The 19,179-nt window shown below is 37.7% G+C and overlaps 1 protein-coding gene across 7 annotated transcripts in view; it reads right to left on the bottom strand.

The window, feature by feature from the left end:
* CASK (calcium/calmodulin dependent serine protein kinase) overlaps positions 1–19,179 on the bottom strand; it is a 185,643-nt gene that overhangs the window by 94,648 nt on the left and 71,816 nt on the right. For all 7 annotated transcript variants that reach the window (XM_054291351.1, XM_054291346.1, XM_054291349.1 and 4 more), the window contains exons 3-5: positions 11,616–11,721; positions 4,903–4,980; positions 3,503–3,575 (exon numbers count right to left, since the gene is read on the bottom strand). In XM_054291351.1, coding sequence (XP_054147326.1) covers positions 3,503–3,575; positions 4,903–4,980; positions 11,616–11,721 — 257 coding nt within the window. The remainder of the gene's footprint in view (positions 1–3,502; positions 3,576–4,902; positions 4,981–11,615; positions 11,722–19,179) is intronic.

Genomic DNA, 19,179 nt, shown 5'->3' with positions numbered 1-19,179 from the left:
CCCCAGAAAGCATAAAAGAAGTTTCAAAGCAAAAAGACTGGAAGGAAAGTAACATGCAATAGATTTCTTGTTCTGGGTATTCAAACATGGAAAAAGACAAAGAACAGATTCTATCCTGGTAATTTTTTAAATAGTCAAATATACAGTTACATAAACACACACAAACATATATATACTACTTTTACTCATTTTTTAGAAATGTCTAAAAGCAGAAGTGTAAGAGTGTTGAACTCTACCAGCAAAATCTGAAATGCTAAGCTAGAAGCAGTTCAGGCAATGAAAGACAGAAGTGGTAACTGAGTGTGCTCTCAGAATTCATATCATGGGTTAAGTTCTGTGAAATGCAAAAATCACCATGCAAATCTATCCACAGGTCAAGTCTCAGGCCACCTGCACCAACTCAGATGTGTATGTGACACACAGTGCAGAGCATAATACTTGGTCCTATTCCCTGGAAAAACTCCCTGGTTTTGACTCCCAGTCACAGAAATATTGAACTGAATCTTAATGACAGAGAAGGTAGAATATGTATAGTTTTGCTTTAGCAGGTTTATCTATTTAGATGATCACAAGTAGGAAAGCATTCATACCTATCCAGATAAAGCCATAATTAAAATTTTGGATGTCTGCATTTTGCTGACAGGCTTACCCTGACCCCCGTTGCACACTAATTTGCTAATCAGTAACATATACAGGTATGTGGAAATCATGGAACAAAGCTGGAGCACTTGGAATGAGTTAAGGATAAAACTTCAGCAACTAAAGCTCTTGATGTGATTAAATTACTCTTACACCTTATATACTCTCACTCTTATATCCCTCAGTTATACTAAAAGTCATTTTTATAGCAACAATTTTGCAACTATGGAAAATTCTACATAACAATAAAGGCTCAGAAAGGATTGCAAAACCTCTTGATAATTTACTGATAAAAACCATTCTGTTCAAGTTATTGCAAAAATAAGCCAATAACAAATGGTACTCAAATTGGAGCAGGAGTTTTACAAGAAAACACAAGAATCTCATTTCTGAGCCACATCCCCCCTTTCCCTTTTGTTGTTCTCTTACATAAAGATTTCTCTGTACACAAGCTGCTCTGTAATAACACTTGGTAATGGAAAAGACTTCCTTTCAATGCTGCTACTTTCAACAGTCACCTTCTGGGTATTCCTGACACAGCAAGGTTATGACAGAAGAAAAGGAATTGCTGAGTCCTCTATCAGTAGGGTGAAAGAACAGGAACAAATGCTGTGGTAAGGGAAAAAATTCTTGACATTCACATTTCTGATGCACAACTGTCTTGAGTTTTCCACCTCCCTGCACCTTCTGTTTTCCTTACCATGTGATCCAGCTTCCAAGCACTGCAGGATCATGTTCACTGAGGGTGAAGCAGATTTTTAATTGTCACTGATTATAAAGCCTTTAAGCAATGCTGAAGGGGCCCAAATGATGTACACAGGCTCAAGAAATATCTGGTCTCACAGAGCAATTAGGACAACTGCAGGCCATCCTGTGAAAGCTTTCACATTTTCATTCTGACATCAGAGGTGAATGTGGGGACAGCGAGTTTGTCCCAGGCTGGGGTCACTTGGAAAAGTCAGGTGAAGTTTCTGGTACCAGACAACAGCAAACTTTAATTTTGTCTGCTATAAACTGTCTAACTTCCTAATCAGCCAGGAGCTAAGGGAGCACAAAAACAGCTGCAAGACACCTGAACCTTACATGGACTATAAGGTGCTGATCTTCCTGTGCAGCAAAAAATGACCAAGCATTTTACATTTCAAAATAACATTCACAGAAAGTCTAAAAGGGAGAAAAATACAGCCTGACTATATCAACCTCACAGATTTTATCAAAGCACTTTCACTTTCACCCATTCAGGTAATTTCTAAAGTGGTCATTTAATCTATTTCCTTTCAAAACAACATCTACAGTGACATCTAGAGCCTGGATAATGCACTTTAATGTGTTCAACTCCCAAACCCCACAGCTCTGCACTGCTTTTGCCAAAACAAAACACTGCTGGTTTAAACAGCTTTACACCAATACCTTAGACATTTTTTTCCTAACCCATGTAATTTGAACAGGTTCATTTCTAAGGATGGTATTGAAAAAAAAACAACCCGGTGATTCTGAGGTTCTAAGAGACAGGATAAGCACTAAAATAAATCCCCACTTTACCCTCAGCAAAAAGGCCTCCCTCAAAGGCCCTTGAAGCTAACGCTTCTTTTTTTTTTCAAGAAAAGCAAGTGGAGCTTTCACAAAGACACAGCAACATAAAGATTAAGTTAATTCGGAAATTCATGAAGTACTAAAACCAAGCAATTAAAAGTACCTAGAACCCTCAACACAGAACAGGATGAGACATTCTACCAGCAATTAAGAGCTGGCATTCAAAAATTCTGATTTTTAGACTCTGTCTTAAGAAATGACTGTTAAAACAAAAAAACTTCAAAAGAAAGCCTCTTAATAATCTTCTTGATTTTAAAAGGAAAGGAGTAAGAGGTTGTGAATGGTATGCAATGCCTGGGTACAGAAGACCAGATAACTCCTCATAAAAACCACAAATTCAGTGTCTGTATTCTCTCCCCTCATAGGTCTCCTGCAAACCTGCAGGAGTCTGAAGCACAGTTTACTCTCCCTCCATCTTCTCTGTTCATTAAAATCCAAAAGTCACTTCTCAAACTGCACCATCAGAGCTTGCCAGTATTTTCCTTACTTCCTACAGTGCTTGACTCACTTTGGATGAAACCAAACTCTTGAAGAAATGGGAATAACTACTTTAGGCAATGACATTAACAAAGAATATGCACATATTCAAATTGAAGAGAGTCAAGCCCACTTGAGTTAAAACTCCCAGCTACTTACAATGAAGTACTTTAGGATAAACTACTTCCATAAATATCCATAGAAACAGCACAAAGTTTACCAGATTAAAACCAATATGTACATACACTGGTCTTAAACACTGCATTTATCCTCCCAAACTTATTTATATTAAAGAAGTTTTCATAATAATAAATGTTTATTGGACTGTCTCCAAGAAGCAGATAATATTACTAATATTGTAGCATTTAAGCCTGTGCATCTCTATGAAATCTCAGTGTGAATGAGGGCTGTCATTATGCTGTCAAATTGATGCCAATAAACTACCAATTCCAGTTTAATTTATGCAATTAATTTATATACACATTTTCCTAACAAGAAGAAAATGCAAGCAGATTCCGTATGCATATTCAAAAACTAGAAATTAAACTGACTTTCAAAGCATGTTGTAATCAAATGCATGTACAATTTGTGAATACAGACCTCCTAAATGTTCTATATTGATGGAATTAGGGTGGGCTTCAATCTTACATGACACAGTAAGCGTAAAAACACACTCAGCAAATGGAGATTCCTTTTCTACAGCTCCTCCCCCCTCTCTAAATTATAGAAATTGAAATTCAGCACTTTGCATTATTGTGGTGAAGGAAAAAAAAAAGTAATTAAGCCCCCTTACCTTCACATCTCTGTGAATTATATTATTATCATGACAGTAACGTAGAGCTTCCAGTATCTGTCTCATGTAATGACTGAAAAAACAAACACATTATGCATGACAAACCTGCAGGAAAAATTACTATACACATTTAACAATCTAAGTATTAAGAGTCTAACTGTATAAAACTAATCAACCAATTTAATCTCAAATACACAGAGATGAATGGAGAAAGCAGTTTAGAACGGAGTTTAGGTTTATAGTAGTGAATAATACAATCAAAAGCTTGAGAATTATTCTGATTGAAGATGAGGGAAATTAGAAAAGAAAAATCTGTGTTTTCCAGGTTTTTTTAAAGGTTCCAAATGTTCAGTAATTCTGCTTGATATAACAAAGAAGTCAGGGACCCTTCATTTATTTTAGTAAAAAAAAACCACAAAGGAAAAAAGAAAGAAAAAAGTAAGTATCAGTGCCTGATTTATCTGGAAAAGGACTGCACCAAGGCTTGCTTGGTGCAGACTGGAGAAGATCCCTGTTCTCCACTGTGTCCAAAGGATGCCCAAAGAGACCACAGCAGGGCCAACACGTGCAGCAGCACCCTGTGCTGCTTCAGAGCATCACTGTGGCTCAGGGAGCCAATCCTTGTTCTCTGGGGGCTCCAGCTGGTTAAGGGCAATGCTTTTGCCCACAGGAACATCACAATGCACTGGATCAAGGTGCTCAGGGAGGCTGTGCAATCTCCCTCCTTGGAGGGATTCTAGACCCCACTGGACAAAGCCTGAGCAGCACAACACAAATGCTGTGCTGAGCCTGAGCAGGAGCTTCAAACACAGACATTGATGTCTCCTTCAACCTGGCTCCTAGCATGCTAAAAAATCCACAGTGTTCAGAAAAGCAAACAAAGAATGCTGTGGGCTGTGAGCTAGTTCAACTATCAGGCCATCAGGACAGTGGATTTCACTGCCCTTTTGCAATTTTATAGAGTCTTTCATCTTAGTTAATCTCAGAAGTGAAAAGGTGAGGTGACCATAAATACATTAGATACATTAGAAAGACAAAACCCTAATCAACTCCATCTAGAAAGAAAAAACCAAACCAACTCCACCAGTAAAATTCTCACCCTGTCAGGCAAGTCACTTAATGCCATCACATGAGAGATCCATAAAGGCAAACACAGCCAATTATGTATCAGATGTGAAATACAGTTTTACTCAGTAATCTCATCCAAATCTGTAACTAGTAAATGGCAAAATGCTCCAAAATTCTACTTTGATTGTGCTAATTATTGCAATAAACATCTAGAGTGTGGAAATAGGATTATTTATAGTACAACTTTCAAGTTTTAGCTAACAGATTGTACAACACTATATTCCATTCTTTTCTATTTATCCTGAGGGATTAATTAAAACTATAATAAATACCTGGCTACGGCTTCACTGTAGACAAATCCAGCATCTGCTCTCTTCACAATTTCAAAACACAGGTCTGCTCCATCCATACTGTAGGTAAAAAGAGGCAAAAATGCTTAAAACCTGGTAACTAAAATCAATTACATAAAAATGCTTTAAAAAATGTATTTATTTCCCTTACATAAATCTTATACTCTAGATACAAGTACAGTGCATTACTCATTAAAACAGCATTTAATGGGTAATCTAATAGAAAATGGCTTGCCACAGGTTAACCATTTTATGTCCCTCAAGTCATGTAACAGTTCTCTAAAAGCATTACCAATACCAAACATTTACTTAATTGCTTAAACTGCTCATTGAACAAGGTGTGCAAGAAAAGTCAATGCCCTGCAAAAAGGACACTGCAATTTAACAATTAGCTCCTGATATTAGGTTAAGTCTGTTCTTATAAGCATTGCAAGTGCAACTCTATACTAATGACTGTAGTAATAAGAAAATGTTAGTCAATTTGAATTTTAAATGAAGACTTTAAAAAATACTCTAGAAATATAGTACAGTCTTGCCAGTTGGCATTCTCCTCTGGATAATTAAGCAGCTAAGATGAGATTTTACAGCTCAAAGATACCTGAGAACACTGACAGCCCACATACTGTATCATCAGCTCTGAAAGTTGATACCTTTTTCCTCTTCTTCCTCATTTTTCTGATCACCAAACTTCCCACAATGAGCAGCACTACACTTTGGATGGAGATAAATTCACAGACCTTAGTCTGAAATTAGGCTGCCATTTCTCTAAAATGAAAGCAGCCTGGTGCTGCCCTTCTTTTCCCTCTCCTGAAAGGGACCTAAGAGTTTTATCTAGAAATGTTCTCAGCCTGATGGGGCAAGAAGAGATTAACAACAGGAACAATAAAATAAACATCCCATAACTCATGTTTAATAAGGCACTTGCAAAAATATCAAATGTAACATGACATCTTCAGCCTTCATGCCTTTTCTTTTTATTCTCCACAAAGAATCAAGGGGGAAAAAATCCAAAAGGCAGAATTTCCAGGGCATCTGGACAGCCAGCATTCCCAGGGCTGTTTCAGTAAGTTATTCAGAATATTAGCATGACTTTCTGCTTTATTACATACCTGCAATGCCAAACTTCTGCTTAGGGAGCCACAAGCCATGCACAGAAGCTTTAACTCCCAAATAAATCCCTAAGGTCTCCCTCATGCAAAATACACTATCATGTGGATAGAGCACTGCCAGAGGGACTGGTGACCAAAAGAAAAGCACATAGAAGAGTGCAAAGAGCCCCATATTGCCAAACCATGACTGTTCTTCACTGCATCAATATTCCTCTCTGTAGGTTTTATTCCCAGCAATTTTTCTGTCTTGCACAGCTCCTGACACCAGGTCTGCATACAGGGCTAAATAACACCCAGCGGATATCACAGAGTCCATACATCCCAGAGAATGTAAATATTTAAAAATAAAAATATAAATATATAAATATCACCCAGAGGATATCACAGAGTCTGTACATCCCAGAGGATGTAAATATAAAAAATAAAAATAAAATAAAAAATATCACCCAGAGGATATCACAGAGCCCATACAGCAGCCATGGGGCAGGGACCTGGAATTCACTGGTTCATTGGAAAAAATCCCTCATGTCAAACTCTCAATCTTCTCTCAAATGTAGAACATACAAAATGTATGGTCAGCTACCAAAAATAAGGAGATGTCATTCTCATGAAGCAGCAGAACCCTTTAGAAGACAAATTAACTGTACTTTATAACAAGTCAGTGAAATTAAAGATCCAGAGGCACTCAAGCTTTTTAGCAGCATCCATGGTTCCTGAGAGAGGGAGGGAGGAGTGTGATGTTTTTACATTAATTTTTCTATTACACAAGGTGTTTATAATCAGCTTGGTCCTTAACATGTATTTCTACCTCCCACTTACAGATTCCAGCATTTTTAATTGAAATTTTGTACCAGTAAGTGCCAGTTTGAATTTCTTCTTGGCACATATGTTTGAAAGTTATACTCCATTAAGATGAACTCTGTTGGCCTCCCAATCACAAACAGGAGTCAGGTGTACTTTAATCTCTCACTTCAATTGACTATTTTCTCAAGACAAAAATCTTTTTTTTTAAAGAGAAGATTGTGATTCATGTGTAAAGAGGGCTTTTATCACTCCATGTGATACAATATATTCAAAACATGACATTTAATTTTACCTGAAAATCATGAGACTCTTGTCTAGCTGAGGCAGGAAAAAAGCCAGAGTCAACCTCAGTTATAAGAAATCCCAGAAAATTCAGTGAACCAGCAGACTAAAAACTCAGCAACAGCTCAATCACAAGATGAGTTTGCAGAAACTGAAAGCCTTGTATGATAAAAAAGCAATAAAGTTTTGGAATATTGATGGAATGAAAGTTCAGGAAGTCTCAAGGCTTTGTAACTATCAGCATAAGCATGTGAAAACAGCAAAAAAAAAAAAAAGAAAAAAAGATAAGTTAAGATCCACTGAAGTAAACATACAAATATGTTCACATTAAAGACATAAGTGGATGATGCAAAAAAATTTGGGAAACATCAGAACAGTCATAACCTGAGAGAATTCCCTGACACCAGCAGAGGGAGCTCATGGAAGGGACATGAACTGACTAGGACTGATGTATTTTACATAAATAAAAAAAATACACAGAATAAGTAAATATATATATATATAAAATCTGCTCTGACACCAGCAGTGACTGAAGAGCAGACAGCATACTGCATACAAAATCTGTGCTTTCATATTGGGGTATGATAGCTTTGAATCTGCAGACCTAAAGGGATGTGGCTTACAATTTAATTTGTAGATGAAGAATGAGAAAGCTTTAGAAGCACTGCTTCATTTAGGGAACTGAATTATTACTTAATGAAAATAAGATAAAAAAATTCAGAGTTGCCATACAGCTCTTACTGAGTTTTGTACCATGTATGTTCAAGGCTTGTGCACAATGGCATTTTCCCCCTCACCTGGCCAGTTTTTATATATTTGCCATCTTCACTTACCTCAAATAGGCCAACTACAACCCTGTTAAATATTGCTTTTATGAATTTGAGATTTTAAACCTGAAGCATTTTTACATGCTGGCTACATTAAATGGCAAAGCTATAGGTACACACCTACATTTATATATACATCCTAACTGCTAAATCTCAACACATCAGATCTTCTAATGTCCTAAGATATAAATCTCTCTTAGAATACACCAAGAAAAACAAATCCACCTACGTATAGTGGTGAGACAATACTTTGCAAATTACCTAATATCAAGGTATTTTGGAAAGCACTCACTGCTCCTGTTTCTGAGCTCTTCAGCACGGAAGTACTCTCAGTCCATATATACTGAGGATAAACTACAAATAATGTACTCATAAATCTAAAATCTAGTTTTCAGATCCTTCAGAATGAATAACTGCTTTCTTTTAGAAAGACTGCAAGTAGCTCTGACCCTTCTCAAAGTATTCTCACTGATAAAAATCAATGATCATTAGGAAAAAATGTAATAAGCAATAGAATATTAAGTGACACTTGCATACCACAGAGAAAACAGTATTCTAAATTAAAGCAGGAGACTGATGGGGACCTCATCAGTCTCTACAAATGCCTGAAAGAGGTTGTAGCCAGGTCAGGCTCAGTTTGTTCTCTCAGGTAACAAAAGCAATCACAAAAGGCAAAATGGCTTCAATTTGTGCCAGGGGAGGTTTACATTGGATAGCAGTAAAAACTTCTTTACTGAGAGGGTTGTCAAGCATGAGAACAGGATGCCCAGGTTAATTGTGTAGTCACCATCCCCAGGGTTCTTTAAAAGATGTGTAGATGGGGAGTTTAGGGACCTGGTTTAGGGGGGGGACTTGGCACTGCTGGGTTAATGGTTGGACTTGATCATTTTATGAGGTCTTTTCCAACCTAAATGACCCCACAATTCTATACAGCTGCCAGCAAATAACACCAAAAATGGGAAAGAAAACTGCAATTCTATTATAAAGAGAAGAATTGGCCTTTTCCAGATGTAAGGTGTCTCCACAGCCTCCAAGGGATCGTTTACTTCAGAGTAAAGAGCCCCTCTGTGGGGGCAGCTGGGATGTGTGTGAGGGAAATCATTTTGCACAGGTACATCCTCTCTCACTTGTAATGCAGTAACACCTAAATACTTTTAAAATAGTATTTTCAGCTTAGCAATAAGGCCTGGTGGGATAGGGTCTGCTTCTTACTCTACACATGCACTTCATCTATTATGGCCATGTGCTTCACTGCAATTTATTACAGCAGCACCATGCAGCCTGCTGGTAATCTGAGATATAGGCCAGTCTAAAGAGTGCTTGGGGCTGTGAATAAGGGGCTCAAAACAGAGCTCATTTTTTGGTGTTAAACCTCACTGCTACTGTGCATCTTCATCAGTGCCTCTATGAATTGCGGTTTGATTTTTAATATGTTTCTTTTCACAAAAGCTTTGAAAATAGGGCACAAATTGTACATTTTCCTGAGTGGTTCAATCAGTTGTTCCCAGGTACATGCTACATTTGCTTATTTCACTTGTATTTTTCCTGTATCAATAGGTTTGGCAAGGTATTCAGGGTTTTCCTAGCAGCTGCTCCATGCAGCTCACAGCCCATGAACAGCAGTGAACCAATGTTTCATTTATGTGCAAGTGATGGCACCAAGTTTTAGCTTTAGTTATTCCACACATTTTATGTGCTGGGCCTGCCTTAGTTTCCATGCAAAGCACCTGCCAGCCCACAAATCACTCATCACAGATGGGTTTATGTCTCCTCTGCAGATTTGTGTTATCTTCCCCTTTTCAGTCCCTTCAGAGTAACTAGACCCTAATGAAATCTATTTTACTACTGTAGACAGAAATTTGCTGCAAATCAGTTGAGCTGCTTACAGTAACAGCATAATGAACAGCAAGCAGTATGGAGGAAAATGAATTACCTACATGTACAGAGATGCTTTTGTGCTAACTCCAAGTCTGTTTTTCTGGTCACAGCTACAGAGTGTGCCCCTAACTGCTCAGACTCAGACAATGCAGTCTCACTCCACACAAACACCAGCCTGCTGTGGATCCCTGTACCAAAGCATCCCCCCCAGCACAACACCACATCCTGCCACAGGCCTTCCATTCCCTCCCACATCTCAAGCACAGGTGCTCCTACTTTCTCATTTTCTATCACTGCTACAAAAGACTGATGTTTTTTGTGTACAAAGGAAACAAGGACATACATATGATAAACAATCATCATCCCTCAAATAATTTAGCTTTGTAATTCCTTCTTTCATGTGGCCTGAAGTCAGGTGCAGTATTTATGTAGTAATTCTAATTGTTCAGACTTGCTTTTTGTGTGTACAAACATAAATTATAATAGGATTGTCATTAAAAAATAATTACTGCTTTTGTCTCATATTTCTGAGCTATCAGCATGTTAAAAATAGAAGCAACCCTTTTTTTTAATTTCAGAATCTTGTTAATTATCTGAGTATGACTACCCAAGGTGTACATAATTATTTCATAATAGGGTAATTAAAGTGTCTCGGTCAATGCTTTGGGATTTTCAAAATAAAATGCAAGTCAGTATTGAATCAAAATGTACAGGGAGGAAAGCATATAACAATTATTTCACATAACTGTAGGTTTATAAACTCATTTAAAAAACGCAGAAGACTTGCAAACAACAATTTTCTGCTTTACCTAATGTTTTTATTGTGGATTTTCTACTACCTCAGTGGTAAAACATGTGAGAATTATTTTTTATGTGGACATCTCAAATCAAATTCTTGGCTCTAGTGGGTAAGCCAGTTTTACCTAACAAACCTGTGTGATGTGGTTACTCCAACATCAGCAGCTCAAATCCACCAGAAAACACAATGGAGGAAGATCAGAGAAATTTAGGAGGCACAATTACACATGCCCAGACTGACTAGAATGAATATATAAAGAGCATAAAAAGAAGAGCTGGTAGGCAGAGAGAAAGAAGATCAAATACAAAACATGCACAAAAGACCATTTCACATGTCTGGTTGTATCCTTCCCATTTAGATAAAACCTACCTCAAGAAGAACTAATAATTTTCTCTCAAAGAAAGAATGTGGTAATTTCAGGGCTGCCCCTCTTGTTGGTTTCTTGATGTTGAATAAAAATACCTATCCATTGCTGAAAAGTCATATTTTCTTTCTTCTTACCACTAAACTTTTACATTCAAGCTTTCAAAACAAATCTTGTAGACAAAAGCCTCTTTTCATATATTGTGAACAGGTATATTGATCTACAAGAGCACTTAAAAACACCAATAACTTTACTTTCTTATCTAATAATAGGAAAGCAGTGCTAGAGAAGCAACAGTGTGGAAAGAAGTAAGTAAAATTTCACAAGTGGAACAAAATACCCTCTGTTACCCAAAGATGATGTCTACCAGCAGATTTTCAACTTGTCCTTTTACCCTGTAGCCATCAAAAAAGATCGTGCCTGTCTTTACAAAGCCGTGGTATTCACCACTTAGACAGTGGGATACTTGGCTTTTTTTCATTTGGGACAACCTTGACTTGCCAGAAATAAATATTTTCAAAGTACTCAAAGCCATCTGAGCTACAAAACCTACAGGTATGAGCAGCCACACTTTTAGGATTTTATTTAGCAAATGACAACATGGAAAGGTGGAATCAAGGAGAGAAACTTACAACTCAAAGACCATATAAAGCATTCCATCTGAGCTGTATGTCTCCAACAGTTCAACAATGTGAGGATGCTTCAGCATGTGACAAATACTGGCTTCTCTCTTCAGATCTGTGGAAGATAAGAAGGTAGTTGCAGATTAGCTATATATTCAAGCTGTTTAGAACATCATGTTTGGAAAGATGCACACATTTGAAATTTCTAAAAAACTCATTAATCTTTATAAAGAACTCTGACAAGTGGATATTTAATTATGCTTAATTCAAATACTCACATACAGCTCAAAATTTAACAGATTCTTGAATTCACATATTAATAGAAGATCTCCTTGGTTATAGACTGAAGAACTCTACAGAAGTTCCTTGAATGTACAGTTGCAGACTACACTGAGATTTTCATCCCAAACATTTAACAACACTGCAGAATTCCCTCCAAATGCACAAGACAGACTTTCACCACACTACAGAATTATTAATAAGTGGAGGTCTTTAAATCCTCTGCTCCAAGCAAGGTGAACTGGAGCAGATTGTGCAGGGTCACACCCAGCTGAGCTCTGAACATGTCCAGGTGTGGAAACTCAAAAACCTGCCCAGAAAACCTACACCAGTACCTGATCATCCTCAGAAAATAAAGAAGTGTTTTCTTATGGTTAAATTTCTTGCAGTTTACTTCTTCAACAGTATTTATTTAAAATCACATTATATGAAATGACACTGGCATAAATTTCCATCAGCATACATTAGTTTGCATCTCTGCTCTAGAGACGAGTGAATAAAGCAGGAAAAGTTGCAGCTAAAAGAAGAGCAGAAATCACTCTGAAATCTCTCAAAGCTTAAAAGATTTTGTTTCAAACAAGTCCTACTTTTTCTGATCACAAATAAATCCTTGTGCACAAAAAGAAATGCACAACACCAAACCACACGGCATTAATTTTCTTTCTTCTTTGTTGAAACAATTTGGTATTTTTGTTATTTAATCATCCTTAAACTTTTTTTCTTTTCACTTATCTACTCGTATTCTAGAAAGAATAGCAAAATCTTTAATGAATAGCTTTGATGATAATATGATAAGTGAGGAAAACATCAGTCTGAATTCTGAAGCAGACATTTTACTTTTCTATTCTCTTTTCATACAATTAGTCATTGTTCAAGAATGACCTACACATGCATTTATGGAGAAATAAAAATATCATTTCTTGGTTTGAGAATATTCTCCATATAACTGGGCTACGCTAGAAAGAAATTTACAATGCACTATTTTCACATGTGCCCTCCTACATTCTTAACAGGAATCAATTATATTGAAAAATGCAAGCAGCAAGATGAAGATTCCTTTATGCGAAACATTTAACAGGTAACTCAGATTTATGCTAGACTCTGGATCTTTCAGCCATCTATAAATTCAGATGAAAAGCTGAGAGTTTGGAAATGACTGAATTTCAATCCAAGAAAAATGTTCAGATCCACAAAGTGCAAATTTTGTTACCAGAACTTTCATATGACACCTGCAATTTGTGTTCCCTCCCTCACAATCTTGCAAATACAATCTAAAAGCAAAATGACAGAGCAATCCTTTAGAAATCATCATGTAATGGCACCTTAGGAGCTGCAAGCTGAACAGCAAACAGAAGTATCATTCAGTGATACAGGAGAAATTTTGATAAAGAAATTAATGTAAAATGTGGCCTTTATTTGTCCATGTATTTATTTAGATGAAATTCTACAACCTAAAGAAACAACAGTGTGGAAAATACATTATCAGTTCTTACATCACCACCATGCATAATAACTACTAAAGTCACACTGTAACCTTCCCTTCCATCACAAAAGGCAATGATTTGACACTGAATGGTTCCCATCCCTTTTCTAGCAGAGAGGTTCACTCAAGTACACATCCAGTCCTTTCCAAACAGGATCAGAGATGAGCACTCTGAGGAGCAGGGTAAGGGAATGAAAATCTGTGATTCTGTGAATGACTATGATCTTCAGAAAATTGGCTGCTTGTATTTTGTCTCTCGCTTTGTAACAACTTTAATGCCACCACACTTCACTGTGGATCTGATACCTATTTCAGATGGAAAGCCAAGTGGAAATAACCAACATGAAACTGCAGGAAAGTTCTGTTTATTTACAGGCAAAAATTGTGCTCAAAATAGTTTATTGTGGCTGCTCCCTTTATTAATATTTTGTGGGCTTTATTTGAAAGGAATTAGAACTGAAAGGAAGAAAGTATATGCTGCCATTTCCCTCATTCCTCTGTGTAATATTGGATGAGTGCAGCAATTGCTCAGACTGAGCACCAGCACACGAGGAAGGAGAAACAAAGTGGAAAATAAAATCTCCAAACAGGAAAACAAATGAATAGAAGTTACAGAACAAGGCTTTTTATGACTAAGGGGTCTTGGGGCTAAGAGCAGAACAAAGTCCTATTTTAAACACAGCAGGGACTTGTTCAACAGTAGGCCTATTAAGAAAAAGAAAATGAGGTATAAGGAGACAGACAAGCACATACCACACTGATTCAACAAAGCCACAGGGCAGGAAAGAGATGATGGATTCTGAAGTACATTTGGACCATGACCCAAAGGTCAAAATAAGCAATGTTTAAGACCAGTAAAAAGGAAAGAGAAGGAAAAGACAGAGATGACAAATATGTTTCATTGTTTGCACTTAAAAAAATGACATCAGCATCTACTCAATCCTTTAGCAAATGCTTTTTCTAGACTGAATTAAATTTTACCTCTGCAAGTCAAAGAGGTAAATGAAGTCCCAAGTACCCACAGACACATTCTGAATGCAACACAAACCCAAGCAGATGCTCACTTGCACCAAGTGAGGATTAAGGATATCCCAAAAAAATCCCATTATTAACTTGTGAGCCACAATATTATCTGAGGCATCATTCTGAATACCACATTGTATGAACTATTTGCTACCTCCTGCTAAGTTTTCTAAACTTCTTCTGAGTATTTGAGCCATGTTGTGCAGTAATAAAGATCCCAGACACACATCCCATATTCAAATTAACCTTTCATACTCCAGACACCTACAAAAGATTCAAGACAACGCCAGAATCTGCCAATGGAGAAAGGTGGCTTCAAGCAGCAAGAGGTGATGTGTCCTTTAGTAGTGGCCATGTGTCCCATATTTACAGCAGTCTCCTCCACTAGTAAACAACATTTAGCTGAGAGAACACATCCTGCAGGTCTTGGAATCTAAACCAAACTGTCATCTTTTACTGGCTGGACGATTTAACTTCATTTGAATCCTTTCTGAACCCTTCATCTATTTATTTTTCTCTTATTCCTGATATGGCTGAAGAAATTACTTTCTGGTTCATTCTTTAAACCTTCCCTGCCAGCCCTTTTTTCCAAATTAAACATAATTGACAACAGGGATAATAAATAGAACTGCAAGTTTTAAAAGCACAAGTTTTATAAGTTTCTTTGCCAGCTGCATGAAAGGTATTGACACACAATCAGGAAGAGGGACAAAAACCTGGTGTTCCATTTATTTTGTTTAACACACAGGCTCATACTTTACATCACAATTTAAAAAGCATTTACAAGCTATCCTTTTACACAACTGTTACCAATAAATGTGCCAGAATTTCAGTCTGTTTACAAAACTTTGAGGGTTTTTTTAGCAACTGGAGACACGGTAAAGTTTCCATTTTAGACCTGGCTACTTATTTAGAGAGGCACTCAAGTTATTTAAAGGGCAGGAAAGTTCAGATTTTAGTAACAAAGAAGAAAAGTTCAAAGATGGAAAAGAGAATTACCAACCATAATCAGCACACAGAGAAAATGCAGCCTCATGTGTCGAGAGCGACACTGAAAGTGAATTGCTGGAAGCACTAAAAAAGATAACTGCTCTATATAATTGCACAGAAAGATATATCAGTCTTTGATAAAAAACATAAAACATGAGTATCACTTAAAATTCCCACAGGAATTAACAACCCAATATCCTACACATCTCTGACAATTCTGGCAAACACCTAATTTCCTTTCAAAATCTGCTACCCAAGGTTTTAAAACACCTCAAATATACTGAACACGTTTTCAAAGTACATTAATGGAAGAATTAGATGATCTCTAGCAGCCTACATAATAGCACCATTTCATAATTTTAAAAGTAACATGCACAGACTGTAGCAGCCCCATCTTTTTTTGGGACAGACAGTTCCAAGTTTCTTAGCATGATGGAAGACACATTTCTGTGTACACAATTCATTTTTATACATACACCATTCTGATTTTCCAGGTTCAGTCCTTTAAAGGATTAGTTTTCCAGCCACAGCTTGGGCATGACAGTATTTTGAAAGGAAGTATCTTCAACAGTAAGTTTCTTGCTTAAAATGCTTCTATATGTTTTGTACAGCAATATATGATTATTTATAACTTAAACAGATTTGGTAGTACTGAGTTTTAAAGGGAAATCAATATGCTTTGTTCACTTGGTTATGTCATTCTCACCAGCCATCCTTAGGTGAGAATCATGGAGAAGCTCCTCACCACCCAAATGGAATTTTTCCAGAAACAGCTAAACTGAACTGTGTGTCTTGAAACGTGCCTGAAGCATGGACAAGGGAGACACTGAGATCTCAACCCCAGCTGTTTCACCCTACACACAATTGTCCTGTGGATTATTAGCCTTTGCTAGATGTTAAATTCCCACTCAGCTGGGCAGGGGTAGAAGATTCAAGTAACAAGAACAAAAAAACCTCGTGGGTTGACATAAAGACAGGGAGATTGTTTATCAGCTATTTTCAGCCAAACAGTCTTGATGAAATTAACTTAATTTTTGCCAATTAAAAGAAGATAAACATGAAACCAAGAAATTTCCTCCCCCCTTTCACGGGCTTACCTCCACTGCTTCACTTCAGCCCCTCCAGCCCCAGCTGTGAGGGGTGCAGGGGTGAGGGCCATGCTCTCACTGCAGGCCCCTCTCTGTTACCCCAGCAAGTCTCCTCCATCTGCTCTGCCATGGCCAATCTCCTCCTTCCCTGCCCTTGCTGTGCCCTCTTTTTGTTCCACACTCCCTACACTTTGTCCCAGTGTTTCCCACCCCTCCTGAGATGTATCTGCACAAAGCACCACAAATGAGGCCTATGGGTTCAGCCTGGGCCCACTGGGGCTGTCTGGGAACCCACAGGCCCGAGCATCTTCCCACAAAGGCTGTCCCTGCACCCTCCTGTTACCAAAAACTTATATTTAATCCAGACCTAATTCCCTTTCTGCTGTAGACACCACACACCTCAGCCTCAGATCATCTTGTAACAGCCCCATGGAACATCCTGCACAACACCAAATTCCAGTTTAACCATCACACCCTACCTGAGATCACGCTTCCAGGGAAATACTGACCCAAAAAATTTCCCTGTCTCCTCTCTTTGCCCATTCTTGCTGCTCTGTGAAAATTACTTCTAGGCTCTATTCTTCTAATAATACATCAGGGAAGTCATAAAAGCTCTCAGTGCAGCCAACACACCACACCAGGAATGAGGAGCTGGAGGTGGGAACATCCTGTATTGCCACTGGCAGTGAACTCCTGCGCTGCAGAACCACAGCAATGTTTCAGCCCCAAAGATTTGTTCTTTTTAAGTATTTTTTTTTCCTTCCACGACAGTATTCCCCTTTCCCTTAATTAACACAGCACTTCCTGCCTTCCTGGGACACATGAGTGATTCCTCATCACACAGATACATCCGACCAGTTAATGACTCGTTGCTCCAACAAGCACTAAAAGCTTTTCCAGCCTCTCCTCCCACACACCTTGGGGTGGCTGAGGCTCTGGGGTAGCCAAGCTGATTTAACTGCTGGCTGTTCCCCCTTCATCCCACACACATTCCTGCCCTCTGTTCCAGCAGCCTGCAGCTTGTCACACCACACACCAAAACCAGTTCAGTGTTAACTCAGTTAAGGAAAATACAAATTTATTTTTGTCTCCACTGGCTCGCTGTTTTGCAGTTTTAGCACAGGAAATGGCTCATGAGCAACCTCAATGATGGAACTTGACTTAAAAGAAAGAGAAGGAATATGGAACAAGTAACACCTTTCCCTGAAAGTTTCTCCACTGTTACCAAATCCTTATTGCATAATCCATCTGTGCCTTAGCAAACATGCTCGAAATATGCACTAAAAAGAAACAAATGCATGGAGAAAAGAAAAAAGAAATAAAGGGCTGGTGTGGCCCTTGATAAATACACCATGGGAATCAACAAGCACAGTGGCAATGTGAGAGAATCCATCTCCCATCAGTATCTTTTGTTTTAATGCTACTGTAGTGTTTGCAAACAAAATGCTGGCATGAAGCAAGAACAACAAAATGCAGTTATAGCCAATATTTCCCTTTCTGTGATCTCCATGAAGAAATCCATGGAAATCTTCATTTTGTGGAATTAGACTTTGAAGATGTTTGCTAAATTCTGAGTAACTTTCACTTTCTACTCTACTCTTTCTCAGTGTTTGGACACAAATATAAACAAATTATTGGCTTTTTAGCTGGAGCTGGGTGTCTTAGGAGACTTAAAGGCAATTTTCCTTCCTCAATTTATACTCTGTCAGCTATGATGAACACGAAATTGGGTGTGAAAAAATCCCACTTCTCTCTCAACTTCTGATACAGCCACCAGACTTGTCCAGAACCAAGTATCTGACAGACAGTGTAAGTTGTTTCCATGATTGTGTCCATGAAAACAACCCTTTCCTTTTATTCACGCCCTCATTTTCACTGACATGCAAATAAGCAATACTTCATAAATAAGATGGTATATTTTAGGAAATGAATCCACTTGAACTAACAAAAATGTTTAAGAATGCCCAAAAGAGTATTTAACAGCTGTCTACTGCAGATAATCTAAGCCCATTTAATTTAATTAAATGGTAATTCTTAGCAACTTTTTACAAAGCACCCACCATATTGAAAAAAAATCTAACATTTTTCAAGGAAGAACAAAGATTAGATATCTCTCATCTAAGACTTTCCACATTCTATGTCCTCTTGCTTAATACTCAACAGTAGGTTCAGAGATAGGGGGAAAAGGGAAAGAGGAAACATAAGAATGTGAAAGCAATACTTTCTGGATTATTATTGTTTTTTAATTAATTATATGCACAATCTGTCTTTTCTCTACAGCAAAGCAGCAGTTTCTGAAGTGCTTAACAAACTCAAGAAAGAATTTAAGCAGAAGCGGAGTTACAAATTTTAGAAATTAATTTTAAAAGGAGTAAGAAGGGTTCTCTCTGTTGTGAGGTTGGCCTTCCAAATAGAAATGGAATTGTTGCTGAAGACATTTTACAACCTGTGCTGTAAAATCTGAAACACTTCTAATGTTGCACTGTTTTCAATAATTAATGAAAGGAAATTGAAAATAGCCATTGACTCTCAAGCTGTGATCAATCAAGTTATGAAAGCAAGTTCACTACTGACATCCACATTTATTAAATCCCATGTTCCCACCTGTTTCCCAGCACTGTGTAACAGCCTGAAACCCAACACCTTCCCAACAGACCACAGGTTTTTACACTGCAGACCACAATTTTAAACACTTTGTGATATGAGTTCC

This window comes from Melozone crissalis, unplaced genomic scaffold, assembly GCF_028551555.1.
Source record: "Melozone crissalis strain CALT ecotype California unplaced genomic scaffold, PUWL_Pcris_2 ptg000090l_1, whole genome shotgun sequence".
NCBI classification, from domain to species: domain Eukaryota; kingdom Metazoa; phylum Chordata; class Aves; order Passeriformes; family Passerellidae; genus Melozone; species Melozone crissalis.
The sequence above is the reverse complement of the archived record's forward strand: the minus strand, read 5'-3'. Positions and strand labels throughout refer to the sequence as shown.